Raw genomic sequence first — 14,260 nt, 5'->3', positions numbered from 1 at the left:
CGCCCATAGGCAGAGAAACCATAGACACCATCCTAGTGGTCATGTGTCTGGTTCAGTTTTGCTTTGAGGGAAACTAAACATTAGTCGCGCATCTTCGTGCTTGGCTGCAATTGACGCGTAAGCGCATTGTTGTGGTGGTGTGGTGGTGGTCAGCAGACGGCAGCAAAAAAAAAAATAAAAAACTATTCACATCTTTTACACTGTTTTCGGGAATTGACACACTGTATTGATACTCGTACATTCTGTAAAGGACGTCAGGCGCCTACCTTCCTTACAAGTTGAATAAAGTTCCGTGTAATATTGGCACTTTGTTCTAAGTGCAAAACAACTTTGCACAACAACAAAGTGAATACGTGCTGACGTTTTCCGTGAGCATGACTTCAAACAGGAGCCTGCCTTGCTAGCGCAACTTGCACTGCGACATCATTTCAGCTTGAGTCCAGTGACATCATTATTTGAATGTTTTATAACGAGCCCACATAGAGATAAATTTAAGCTATAAAATTTGCAGATCATTTGCATAACACAAGCAAAAATTTATACACAGAAATGATAGTGACAAGCTACAGAACCATATTTTGCAACCATTTAAGGAAATCCAGGGCATTTTTTAATCCGAGTTAGGGGTAAGCTGGCTTCCGGGGTTGGCAGCACTGCCGCTTGATGTCAGGTAAATAAATAAGCGAATCTAACTGGCTAGCGCATCTATTCAGATTTTGTTTTAGCTGAACAGTGTGCATATACCCTTGTAATTGTTAGGTTGTCAGCTACTATAGATTAGAGAGACCAGTCTAAGGCGTTAAGGAGTTCCGAGCGGCACAGCTAGCGGTATACGGGACCAACATCGAAAATAACGGTTAGGTAGCTATCCTTTGGCTTTGAAAAAGCCTTCCTCTAAATGACAGCCCCTAAACTAACGCTCTTGAGTGCAGTTTGATGCTAAGTGAGAGGTAGATAGAAAAGAAGTACGCTATTTCGTGCTCCAGAATTTTTGTTGAAGCTCAAGATCATATGTACAGAGCTCTGCTGTCATCCTTGGTTGGATAACTAGAATCCTACAAGGGGACGCTACGTTCACTCCTTGGTTCTATGACCTGTGGTTCGTCGATGGAATTAGCCCGGTACTGCCGATCCCGAAGCTGTGAAGCCGCGGTCGGCCACCCGCGGTGGGTAGGTGGTGGCGGGGTGTGGGGCGGATGGATGTACAAAGTCGAGGAGAAGAGATGGGGACATACAGAAGATGACGGTTTACGCGGGGTAGTCCACCATGATAGGGCGGTATTATTGGGCGATCACTTTAGGACATTTCACGAGACTATATCGCCGTCGGCGTAAGGCCTGTTTCGGCCACAGCTGTCTTGGCACTGTGCCAACTGTGCCAAGACAGCGCGGCAGGAACGCCGTCGCTCATGAACGCCGAAGCGCCCGGTGATAGTCTCGGGAAATCTCGCGGATGTGAAGGGTCTCCGACAGTGATCGCCTGAGCGGACCTTTTGTGACCGAATCAACGGACCTTTTGTGATGATATTTCTAAGCTAAGTTTAAGGAGTGAATGCTTTACCACTTTGCGATGCAGCCGACCTTGCCTTGCTCTCTAAGCAAGAGACTCATAGCGATGAATCAATCGTTTCGAATCGCAGTAAGCCAGACATGCACGCCGGATGGGATGGAGTTTTCCCTGAGAACCGTGGACGGCTTCTACGGTCGGATATACACGTACGGTTTCTACGACTCATGCTTCTATGACGGGAACGGAGGAAGCGTCAACGTGCTGAGGATAAGCCGGGCCAATGGGTTTCCCCGTTGCGGCACCCAGCAGGTGAGATGCAGGCGGGATTACTGCGAATAAACTTGGTGTGTCTGTGCGCGCGTCATGTGGGGAGATAGGCGGAGTCAGATTTTCAAATGTGTCTTGGGATGCATGTGCCTGTGTGCGTACAGCGCGTTTGCTCGCACTGAGCGGCAAGATTTTACGCCTTGTGTGTGGAACAATTCAGCCTCATGTGGGATGCTGGCTACTCATTTTCGCTTTGTCAGACTTAAACGGGCTGAAACAAACAACCAGAGCGTACTAAATTTTCTGGCGGGTACTGGCGTGAGGTGCTTCATTTTGCATCACTGTAGGAGTGAACATTGTAACATTGCCCATAAGAACACGCCTCATTTCAAGCAAGTCTGTCAAGACCCAACGCCTCCATACTAATTACAACTGACGAAAGTAGAGCGGCGTATTTCTTTGTGTTTATCAGGTTCCCGTTCGGTCAACTAAGCCAAATATTCATCACATTTTCAGTATGGCGACGTGATGACTAACATAGTCGTGGTCCAGTTTAACGACTACGTGCAGACAAGCAGGGACAAGAAATACAATCTCACGTGCTACTTTTCGGGACCTGGCGAAGCCGTTGTGACTTCTAACTACCTGGACACAAGGACGGACGGGTAAGTGCCGTGTTCTTCTCCTTCAGCCCATATTTCAGACTGCAGGATGTTCGGCATATATATATATATATATATATATATATATATATATATATATATATATATATATATATATATATATATATATATTTCACAGCAACAGTTGTTTTCGACCTAATGAAGATTGAGCGCTCCTCTTGTATAGCGGCTTGCGCTTGCGTCACGCTACTGTAAGGGCTAATGCATTTTTGACTGGGAATAGCTTAGCATCACTGGCAAGTACACAATTTTCGCAGTTATAATTTCGTAGAAAAAAAAACGAAACCATGGCGGAATTTTCAAAACATCGCCGAACGCTCGCGTATGTGCTAACGGTGTGATTCTATTGCGGAATTTTCGCGACGTATCAAACTGCATGAGCGCGTGCGTTCACGACATTTAAAGTATGGCATTTTGTCGCTTACACCACGTGAAATGCACTTTCGGCAAGAAGGCAGGCACTACTAGCTGCCCACGACACGTTCTTTGTCAAAACAGCACATGTGCGAAAAGTGATTGATAGCGGAATTCCCAAGGCGTACACGAAATTGCCAGCGCGGTCAGGAGATTAATGCGGCATCTGGTAAAGTTATCAGGCCCAAATACTATACCTAGCATTAACGAGAAAGTACGATGTCTCTGAAGGAAGTTTAATATGAACTTGCGGCGGACAAAGCACCGTTGCCTGAGCACGTTCTCTCCCTTCCCTACTCCTCTTTTTCCCCTCCGCTCCTTTTCACTCACTATCCACCTCTCATTATCTTCACTCTCCCTCCTATCGGTGACTCGCTATTCGTTTTAGATGGACCATGTTTACGTTATAGAAGTCAGGAGTTGTAGCCTTTCTGGTGGAAGTTGCCGGGCAGTCCGCTCTTTGATCGCTTTATGTTTGAAAACCTGTAATGACCGTAATAACTCGTATTCTCTATATCGGTCGCAGCCGGTACCCGACGCAAATAGAGCATCTACCGGCCCAGAACATCCTGACCTCGAACGTCCAGCTGCGCATCCTGTACCGGGGCACTCCAACAACCACCATCGCCGTAGGGGACTTGCTGACATTCAGGCTAGAGGCAAGGGGAAAGTGTAAGTGCAGCTCAAAATGCATGCGACCGACGTACTGTGAGTTTAACACACGGTTTTGCGTGCTATCTTCGCAGACCAATTCGATTTCTACAGCGACATCTTTGCCACTAACGTGATTGCCAAGGACCCCTACTCCGGAAGACAGGTGCATCTCATCGATTCCAGAGGGTACGTATATGGGTGGCATGGTAGTCTCAACTGCACATTTCTTTGCTCTTAATGGAGGCTAATGTACGATAGCGGTGATTTACATGCTTGGCTCACAGTCATTCACTATGCTCCCTAAACTCGCAGGCCTGAACTGGACTCGTCCTAAAAGATTGCACCGATATTGTCAAAGTACCATTGCTACTTGTTCAAAGCACATTTTGCTGTTCTAAAACGAGTCATGTCGGCTCGACCCATCGATAACGGCGGCCGGGATCCGGCATTGGTCAGGGAATATTCCCTGAGGAAGGCTGGATCGACCGCGGCTGAAACATAGGAAATAAGATATCGTCTTTTTTTTTTTTTTACAGCGAAACTGTAAAGGTTAGGGTTCCGCATATTTCTCGTGTGCGTAAACCAAGTTTTCATCGCCAGCAATGGCTCATACCTCCCTAAGCAAGCAAAAATGAAATGCTTCATCCACCTCGTAATGCACACGGTACAAGCACTCAGCAAAGTGACGCGAACAGTGCGTACATCCATTGGAGTCACACATACAACGAACAGAACAGCGTACGGTTCAATGAAGAACAAGCTCAAAACAGACATCTATCATCATCATCAGCAATTGCTCATGCTTCGTAAGCAAGCAAAAAAATGTAATCGCTCATGCCCCCGTAAGACAGAAGCTACAAGCGCTCAGCAAGCAAGGCTACAGGCACTCCACAAACTTACAAAAGTTTAATATCTTGCGTCCAAACAGAACGCGTATCACTTATTACGCTGTAAGAACAGATACTACACTTTGACCAGCGTCGGCCAAAGTTCGCGGTGCCCTCTCTTTGTCGGCGTTCCGAGCGCTTGCCTATCTGCTTCCGCTTTCTCGTAGTGGTGGTCCCGTCGAAACATCACGCGTTTATAGTTTTCGCCGATCCCATGCGAATGTATACAAAAATCACGGTAAATGAGTTCGTAGCTTTGTTCAAAATTCTGTGCCACCGCTGTGTCAAGTGAAAAGCTTCGCTGGTCATCCACCTTAAAGGGTGGAATGGCTCATGATTTTATTGATTTTGGGTCCTTTGTCCTCAACCTACTAGTGCCTCTACAACTACCGGATCCCGGCAGACTCTCATATATATATATATATATATATATATATATATATATATATATATATATATATATATATATATATATATATATATATATATATATATATCTGTACGTGTGTTGAAAGTCCCTGATGTTTTTCTTACTCAATGTTCCTATTAAATATAATATGTGAACCATACCCCCGTTTTTAATGAGAACATGACATAGAATAGGCGAAGTAAGAAAAAAAATTGGACATTTTAGACGTTTTTCTACGAAGAGAACTTGGGGGGGGGGGGTTAAACCATTAAGCCGCTGAATTCGACGTCTTGTGCCATTTAACTAGCAATAGATAAATTATAGCGCGATTGGCTTTTTCTTTTTGTTGATTTATCTGTTCCTTCATTTCGCAGTGACATCCAACCGAGCTTTAAAAGAAATTGAAAGAAAATTCGGCACAACGAGAGTGGCAAATGTTTTTGTGGCTATGACCATTTAAGGAGGACAAAGTCGGAAACGCTGTGTGTGTGACGCTTCGTAACGCATAGAAAAGTATTGCGCCAGAAACTCAATGAGCAAACACACTGCCGAGGAACATGTCCGAGCGTTTCGCGTAGAGTGTTCTTCATGTCCGGAGTGCGGCCGATGTAGTAAAGAGAGAAATAAATAAATAGAGAAGCAAAGAAAGAAAGAAAGAAAGAATTGTTGCACTAACGATACCGGTGATGATCGTCAAAGTAAGCGAACAGCTTATGCGAACCGCAGAAATGAAACAGACAAACTGGCATTACTGCAGAAGCGTGTAGCTGACGCACATAACTGTGTTTGATGATGCTGGCGCAATTTGCCGTGGCGACAGCGACACAGCATGACACCGACGGCACGACAGCGAGCCGACGACAACAACAGCTGCGTCAACGCGACGATATTGGTGCGACGACGACAGAGATGGTGACAGCGCGACGACGGCAGCACAACGACAACGAAATGACGACAGCGTGACTACGATGACACAACAACGGCTGCACACCTGCGCTTTGTTCTGCTCTCGTTCCCTCTACAAAGAGATCAGACACTCCTCTGACCATTCGCTTTAATAACAGGCAAACCCTAGGCACTGTGGAAGTCGGTCTACATATGGGAAGCTGCAGTGGGCCGGCAAAACAAAACAGCGCATCTCCGGGAAGTGTGCAGCAGACTTTGGCGACGAACGCTCCCGGCAGTCGCCGGCCCAGGCGGCGGAGAAACGCGACACAGCGCCAGCAAGAACCATGGCGTCTTGAGATGCCTGAAAAATCTCGCGCGACGGCGCGCGCTTCTCAGACAACACGCATCGTGCAGTTCTGTCGCTCGAGAACTCTCGCGCCTTTGCATCGGCTGAGAAAGTGCGGCCGCCGGCCAAGAAAACGGACGCAAGAGCAGACGAAAGCTAATCGCTTTAAAGGCTTTTTCACTGCCTCCGAGTTTCACCACTTTGTAAAGTAAAGCAAGTTCGCTTGAAAGGCAGCATCGCCTTCGTTGCGTACTTTGTTCCATGGCGCGTATTATAGTACACACTCCCGTCTCTACGCACCCGTATTCTCACACGATCCTGGACTCGAAGCTTTTCCTCTGCTTCACCGGGTTGGGCACAGCGCCGCCCCTCGGCTGAAAAACACACTACTTCTCTTAAGAATTGCAATGCGGCGCAAATGAAGCGCAGCGACCACTTCTGTCGAAGCGCGGCGCTGCCGTCTGCTTTCTTCAGTCGCGGCGGGGTGTCGAGTGCAGGGATGTTCCAGCATACGGCGTACTAGGTATTCATTGGTGGCGACGGCTGGCTCTACTCGCAGGTGCCCCGTCGACCTGTACGTGTTTCCCGAGCTTCACAAAGCTCCAGACGGCGCTTTGGAAGCCGAGTTCTACGCCTTCAAGATACCGGACTCAAACCTGCTCGTTTTCCAGGCGACAGTGCGAACATGTCGCGGTCCTTGCGAGCCGGTAAGATTTCCCGATGCCCTTATTTGCTACGCGTAGCCGCGGGTGGGGCCGAAATACATAAGTAAGAAATCCAGTTATTGCGTAAGTGAGAAATTCCGGACACTGCCAAATTCCGCTATATCGTCGAATTCCACTGTGCGTTGACGTTTGGGCAAATCAGAGACGGCATAGCGACCTTGTGAGCCAATCAGAGCAGACAAGATGGCGAAATTGACGGCGTCTGATATCCGCCGGAGAGGTTGATATATATTCTTTATGCAGGTGGTTTGAAAAGGGGAACGCGGGTGTAGGAATATACAATTATCCGCATGCAATTTTCAGTTTTATGTCTCTATACAAGTTCTGTCTTGAAACTGCCCAATAACCTTGTGCTGCGATGCCACCCAACAGGGATCGAGTTTCATATTTTGCGTACGCAGAGCGCCACGCCCGGACTGCGTCCTTTTGTACCCCTTTGGGGTTCTTTCGTATAACTTTTTGAGTTCTCTCCTAGACCATGTGGTTTGCTTACCATAACTATATGTGTACGCAAAATGTGAAACCACTTAACAGCAGGCTTTTCGCTGGCGAGGCCACGAGATTGTGAATTAAGACACCGCGCATCGGTAAATTAAATTATGGGGTTTTACGCGCCAAAACCACTTCCTGATTATGAGGCACGCCGTAGTGGAGGACTCCGGAAATTTCGACCACCTGGGGTTCTCTAACGTGCACCTAAACCTAAGTACGCGGGTGTTTATCGCATTTCGCCCCCGTCCAAATGCGGCCGCCGTGGTCGGCATTCGATCCCGCGACCTCAGCAGCCCAACACCAACAACGCGCGCCGTACCTTCGCCAGGTGATCTGCAGCGACCGCGGCCGGCCCGGCACGTTCCCGTCCTGGGGACGCCGGAGGCGTTCCGTGCCCGAGCAGCAGCCAGCTGCGCCGGCCGCCGTCGCGCTGCCCGTGATGAAGATGAGCAACGCCACCAAGCCGGCGGCAACAGTCACGACTGACGGGGCCGGCCAGTCTCCGAAGCCCGCGAAGAACGCCACCAGGGCCGCGAACTCGAGCGAGGAGGAAGCCGAGGAGGTGCACGAGCTGCTGCACGTGTACCTGTCGCGTGCCGACATTCCGCACGACGGCCCGTCTGCGCGTGAGTATCGAGCGACCTGTGGCGTAGAGAGAAAATTAGAGAGTTTTAGATTGAGGGGACGCGATGGCGTTGGGGCCCGCTTGCGATTGCGTCCCCCTTGACCTAATACTCTCTAAGTTTACGTAAGGAGGTAGAGTGCCGCCATCGTGCGTAGTTAATGGGACACTCTATAGCGGTCCGCTAACCATTTAATTCGCTTTAGAAACACTGAAGCGGTTTCGATCGGTAACATATCCTTTCGAAACTCTACTTCCGCTAATTTCGCGGCGACATTAGGAGAGAAAATGAAGGACAAAGCATCTTTTTAAATAAAGGAGTAACGTATACTGCGCAAAATACAAGAGAAAGAAGGCGGAGAGGAAGGTAGGACGCGAGCGCAGATCTTCTTCCTTTTTATTTGCGTTTTGTCCTATTGTACTTTCCGCCCTTTCTTTATTGCGTTTTTTTTTCTTTGTGCAGTATACATTACTTGTTCAGTATTAAACAACTAGTTCGCAACAGAGCAATTCTGCAACATAAATTCTAAAAAAAAAATTCTTGCCGAAACCACAGTGCCGATACGACAGTGTGACGTCGCGGACTGCGAAGTAACGCCAACTGAAAGAACATTTTGTTGTAAAAAAATATATATTACATTCTGAGCGTCACGTTTCAATACCACGGTCTGGTTATGATGGCGAGGCACGCCTTAGTGGGGGACTCCGGATTAATTATGACCACCTGGAGTTCTAAATCTATCTGTATGAGGGTTTTCGCTCTTCGTCTCCATCGAAGTGCGGCCGCAACCGCTTCCGGGATTGAATCCGCGACCTCTCGCTCTTAGCAGCGCCATGCAATAGTCACTAAGTCGCGGGTAATACCGTGTGTTTCAGCGAACACTTTCAATTTTTTTTTATATTGCCTGTGGCATATCGCACAACTCTAGTACATGAGCTGGTGTACTCGAAGACGCGGACATTACTTTCACAAAAAAAGTTTGAAATCCCTGATCGACTAATTAACAAAAAACTCATTAATGACATGTTTAACTAATTACCTTATGGCACGTAATGGAATTTACAAATTCTAGCCGGGAAGTTCGCAAGGCGGATCCACTTGGAACGAATTCTCAGGATGACACCATTAGTTTCGAGATATTAATTCCCTAACTTTGTGAAAGAATGCATTGGCGTTCCAGTTACTTTTGTGCTTCTAATCCATAAAACGACGTTTTGTTAAGAAAGTAAGTGGAACGACAGTGCATTTACAGCACGGTTAACCGCGTATATTTCGTTAATGGTGTCATCCACACACTTCTCTTCAAGTGGATGGGGCTCACAGCCTAGCCCTGAACAACTGCACGACGATAACCAAGTGCTCACAGTCGGATATGGCAGCTGCCAGTAATTTTGCTGTTGATGTCACTCAATTCAATAATTATTTGGAATTAGCTAATTGTTTAATTACTGCTCTGAATGCCATGGTGCAAATGAAAATTTTTTTGGAAATTGAAAGAAACTTAGAGATGGCATGTTTTCAGCCATGTATTCTTGCTCGTTTATTTTTCCGGCTGATGAAAAAAGCCCGAGAAATAATGAAAAATATCACGTGACTAGCCGTCCGCCCGCATAAAATACACACATTGCGCTGTGTGTGTAACTCCATTCCTTGCTTTTGTCCGTGTGTGTTACGCGCAACGTTACACGTACTAATTGTGCACCAACAGGCCCAAGGAGCAACCTTAGTCAATTCGCAGGCGACACAGTGTTGCTCTGCCTATGCCGAGCTTACCACCTCAGCTGTTGGCAGCGTGAGGGCGAATGGTCAACGTGAAAAATTAGGTTATCGACGATCCCGCTCAGTGCCTTTCTATGCCTTTTATTCTTTTCCGTTCTCGCGACAGTGTACAAGAAGCCGACAGTGTGCGTCGCCCAGTCCGGCTACTACGCCCTGGTGGTGGTACTCGCTATTCTCATCTGCGCCCTCGTGGGGGTTGCCATGGGAGCCACGTTCTATGTCCGAAGGGTCAAGCTGCAGGTCAGTGCTCTCTCTGCCAGCTATGCTCAATAAGGTCCTTTGACCTTGAGCATGAGATTCACAGTACTGCTTAAATGGCCTGTTGAACGCCTTCCCCCCCGCGACACATATTTGATCAACCCTTGGTGGATTGCTGCTGCGCAAGAGCAAGAATTTTGAGTAAGACATGACGATTTACTTCCCCCTTATGCTTTCTTTGGCATTATTGTCCGTCACATCGTATGGCCGTGACTAACAAAGAATCGACTTCATCCAGTAAGTACTACCGTTTCATCCATCGTGCCTCTTGCCCCGTTGATGCCGTCCTAACCAGGAGTTATATTACAAAGCTGACCGGGGAAAGTGACGCTGACTGCACGCTTGCTAAAGCCACCGGTCTAAAACGGTGTGCTGCGAAGCGAGACATCACGTGTCATTCTTGACTGTCTGGCCAGTCACTGCAAATCTTGTAAGGCCATGTTGATATGACAACTACACGATGTTTTCTTTCTGTCTGTCTTCTTTCCGGCCACAGGTGAAGGAGGGACAGGCCGGAATGACTTCGCCCAGTCCTTGCAGTATGTACGTGTCCCAGTTCCAGCCGGCTCCTCCGGTCTCCAAGTTCGAGGACCCGAGCGAACCGATTTACACGGACCCGTCGCTGTTCGAGAGGTCCCGGTCTCTGCGAAGCCTGACCGTGTCGCACGTCGGCAAGCTGAAAGGCGACTTTGACTGAACGACGCGGGCGGCATTTGACCGGTGTGAACGGGCTGCCTGAACACGGCAGCTTAGTCCGAGCGAACTGAGCGACGAAGGAACGCAATTGAAAACGAACAATTCAGGATTGTGTTCTGGTAGAACTGTCTTCTTCTGCAACGCGCAAAATACCATACCAGAAGTAAGGAGGTGTATATTAAGAGAATTTCAGTCGTCCCTGCTTTATTGTTAATGTACAGAGTAATATAAGTATACATATATGCAAATGAACTGGCTAAAAAAATAATCATGGGTGGAATACTGTGACACGGTTCCCTCTGCACAAGTTCAGTTTGCTTCACACAGTGTTGCATAGAAAACACGCACTTTCTTTTGCTCTGTTTTGTCCAGGCGATAGCAATACAAAAGATAATTCTGTTTATTGATCGAATCACAGTGGAGAAATACTCCGAAGCATTCATTCTTATCTCGGTGCTCCATTACCAACGTAGATTCGTCGTCCCATTACTTGAATATTCGACATTTTCTTGAGTGAATAACGGGCGGCATGAACATGTATCTCAAGTTATTGCACTCTAGACCACTCCTGTGAAAGTATATTGAAGTCTCTCGTGGCTATCAGCGGTTCAGCCACTGGCGTCATTGCACAGATATCGCAGTGTGCGGCAACCGAGGAGATGTACAAGTGTTGCTCCCGGCGATTGTTTCTTCTTCAATATTCGTTTGTGTTTGTCTGCACCGCGAAATGTGTTATAGAGGCGTAAGTTAAATGTGCACGCGAAGCCAGCGGTGAAGCTTCTGTGTAGCAAGGCGCGCTCAATGTCACGTGACTATATTTTCGCGCCTCGGGCAGGACTTGTGCATAGTCGCCTTCTGGCTGTTGGATTCGCGTGCAAAACTGTGTTTCCTTAATTTCCGTAGTTTTTCATGTTCTTGCTTCGACTTTTCGGATTAGATGCCGAGCATAAACAGCTGCTGCAAAAATATGTGTGAGTGACAACCACTGCATTGCAACGCGCATGCACTTAAATCTGTCATGCCGCAAGGGATAACCAATGCCTCCTCGACACAAATATCTTCAATCTTCCTGTTGTGCTGAGCGAAGTTCGCCGGGGACTGGGCGTTTAGCTGGGATACTGGCGACTTATGCTATTTTTTTGCCAAGCCTTTCATAAGCGTGCTTGGTGTGCGAAGCAGTACGTACTTCCACTCCTATTCCATTTGCTATACTCGTGACAGTTGCGAGAGTAAAGGACTTGACGGCGGCGGTTCGGTACCGCGTCTATGGGGAGTCAGCGGTGGTGCGGAGGCGCTACAGCAGTTACGTGCACTGAAATAGGCTGAAACCCTCCGGTAGTGATGCGACAAGAATGGCACGAAATTCTGCACGGTACCACTTCGCGCGCATAGGAGCGCATGCGCTGCCACGTGCAAGCGCGCTGGCGCCCAGTCAGGTTGGAAGATGGACACGTGCGCCTCGAGACGAGATGTGAATTCGCCAGCGCAAGATGGCAGCACGTGCTACTGAAAACTACTTCCTCCGATCGCCAGGGTGTGTATTACGGCGCTGATGTCGGCACGCAAAGCTTGAGCTCTGGCTGTTGATATTATATTCTGACTATCTCACTAATTATGTTAAACTTCCGGCGCGGAAGGAATTCGATAACGTATGCGCACTCGAGAAAGCGCCTCGTGACTCAACAGATAGAACGAGATGGGAAGGTGGGCGTGAGGTGCGGACGTAAACGATCGACGCACGCGGCCTTTGATTATGCATGGGCGAGTCGTTTGTACGCGCGATAAGATAGCTCGTTCAAGTGGCACGTCCGTTCGTCCGGTTTTGACCTTTATTCGTGGCACAGTTTTCTGAATACGTTTCGTCCGTTCGAAACGCGAAGAGCACAATGTGCCGCGCGAAGCAAAACTGAGTGCGACGACAGCGTTTCGATTGTTTTTCACCGATGTCTTAAACGCAATCAGCGCCGTCTCTCATTACGTGCATCAATGTTTAACCTCCGCTATTGTCAAACCATCCAATTTCTATCGAGCTGGATTTCCAAAGAAACTGAAGAAGCAACTTATGTGTTTTGGCTTACTTGTGTTCTGTAAATAACTTATGCGAGCGACGCATTGACACCGGCGACCTCTGAGGGCATTTTATCAGCGTGGTTCCAGGCGAACGGACGACAATTTTGACAGAAGTTGCGACCGAAAGAAGCCCTGCGCGTACCCCAACAAGGGCTTGAAGCAGTTCGCTCTGAACAGTATGTAGTTCTAGGAGGAGCGTGCGTTTGGTCGCTCATCATGAATTTACGCACATTCAGCCCTAAATTTACAGGCCTGGGATGCGGATCGGTGGGAGTAACCAGAATAGGTATAACATAAGTATGATCGCGATTCGATACCTTGTTACCATCTTCCATTCGCGACGGGCCAATCACGGAGATAACGTGAGCGGAGCGCAGCTCGGACCACTGTATGAAGGCGAAAAGGAATAGCACTGAATCAGAATCATAACAGTCCATACTTTATCTGGAGTTTCTCGACCGAATTGTGTTGTGCACTAGATAATGGCTAGAATACTCACCGGTGGCAGGCCATAAATATCGGTATCGAAATACCTCACCTATTACCTTTCCATGACCGCGGACCAGATCAGCGGTGAAGTCGGTTATCAACACTGCACTGCAAGAGCTAGCGCTTTTTTACGGGCTTTGCTTTATCACACTGTCACTCGCAATTGCATCCGGAAATTGTCCGGAGTGTGCCTTAGATTATGCTCTACAGCATGCTTCATTTTGTAGCGAGCAGAGCAATGCTTTAATCGAATATAATATATACGAACATGGAACGCCTTGCCTTGCTGGGCGCGTGGTTAAAGCTCAGGAAGCGTCTTGAGTCTTTACTTTTACGCGAGCACTGTGACCTTTTGTTGATGTAATCGAATAAATGCCGTGGACAAGACCTTAGTCTCTGAGCATATTCCTTGTCACCATATTTCTGTGTATTGGGGGGGGGGGGGGTCCGTTTGTTGCCCTGCAGGGACTTTACCAACGGTAATAATTATTACACTGTGAAGTTCAATGCTTGGAAAAAAAGCTGAAGCCGTAAAGAGAGATTGAGCTTGCCGAGAGTGCACGATGCATCAAGCATGGTGCAGCCTATAGTTCTCAGTACCCACAATCGACAACTTCACCTGTTATTCGCTGAATCGCTGTGCAAACTTTTGGCAGACTGCAAACTTCCAAGAATGCGTCTTTTTCGGACCTCCGAAATAAATATACATAAGCTCGATTGCTCAAGTATGGCCGTCGGCGGGCGGCAGTTTTAATGAAGGCAATAAACACTGAAAGACAGCTCGCTGAAGATGTAACAAGAGTTTTGCTCGATGAGGGCCCAACTGTCGTGCAGCTCCCCATCACCACGTACGCACACAAACAGTCAACAACCACGCTTCTTATTCGCTGATTTACTAAGCAATTTACCTCCTAAATAAATCGGAGCTCGATTGCCCAAGCTTACAGCACAGACTAATTGTCGGCGTGATTCGTGCGTGATGCTGCAAAAGCCAGAATGTCTACGCAGGTATGAGTAGTAAGCTATGACGCTAGTCTTAACTGCAATTGTTCTATTCAAACAGCCGAATG

General features: G+C 47.8%; 1 protein-coding gene and 1 long non-coding RNA gene across 6 annotated transcripts in view; one reads left to right on the top strand and one right to left on the bottom strand.

Moving 5' to 3' along the window:
- Positions 1-13,577, top strand: part of nompA (no mechanoreceptor potential A) — a 97,811-nt gene extending 84,234 nt beyond the window's left edge. For all 3 annotated transcript variants that reach the window (XM_055075206.2, XM_055075208.2, XM_055075207.2), the window contains 8 exons: positions 1,641-1,819; positions 2,294-2,442; positions 3,401-3,546; positions 3,621-3,714; positions 6,618-6,765; positions 7,604-7,901; positions 9,784-9,917; positions 10,432-13,577. In XM_055075206.2, the coding sequence (XP_054931181.2) occupies positions 1,641-1,819; positions 2,294-2,442; positions 3,401-3,546; positions 3,621-3,714; positions 6,618-6,765; positions 7,604-7,901; positions 9,784-9,917; positions 10,432-10,632 (1,349 nt within the window). In that variant the 3' untranslated portion in view covers positions 10,633-13,577. The remainder of the gene's footprint in view (positions 1-1,640; positions 1,820-2,293; positions 2,443-3,400; positions 3,547-3,620; positions 3,715-6,617; positions 6,766-7,603; positions 7,902-9,783; positions 9,918-10,431) is intronic.
- The window catches only part of LOC129386879 (uncharacterized), a 243,197-nt gene that overhangs the window by 153,547 nt on the left and 75,390 nt on the right, over positions 1-14,260 (bottom strand). For 2 of the 3 annotated variants that reach the window (XR_011891045.1, XR_011891044.1), the window contains exon 1: positions 7,595-7,680. The exons of the other annotated variant lie outside the window; for it this stretch is intronic. This is a non-coding gene — a long non-coding RNA (uncharacterized lncRNA). Of the gene's footprint in view, positions 1-7,594; positions 7,681-14,260 lie in introns of those variants that run through there. 3 annotated transcript variants of the gene reach the window in all.

Source organism: Dermacentor andersoni, chromosome 11 (assembly GCF_023375885.2).
Source record: "Dermacentor andersoni chromosome 11, qqDerAnde1_hic_scaffold, whole genome shotgun sequence".
In the NCBI taxonomy this organism is placed as follows: Eukaryota; Metazoa; Arthropoda; class Arachnida; order Ixodida; family Ixodidae; genus Dermacentor; species Dermacentor andersoni.
The sequence above is the reverse complement of the archived record's forward strand: the minus strand, read 5'-3'. Positions and strand labels throughout refer to the sequence as shown.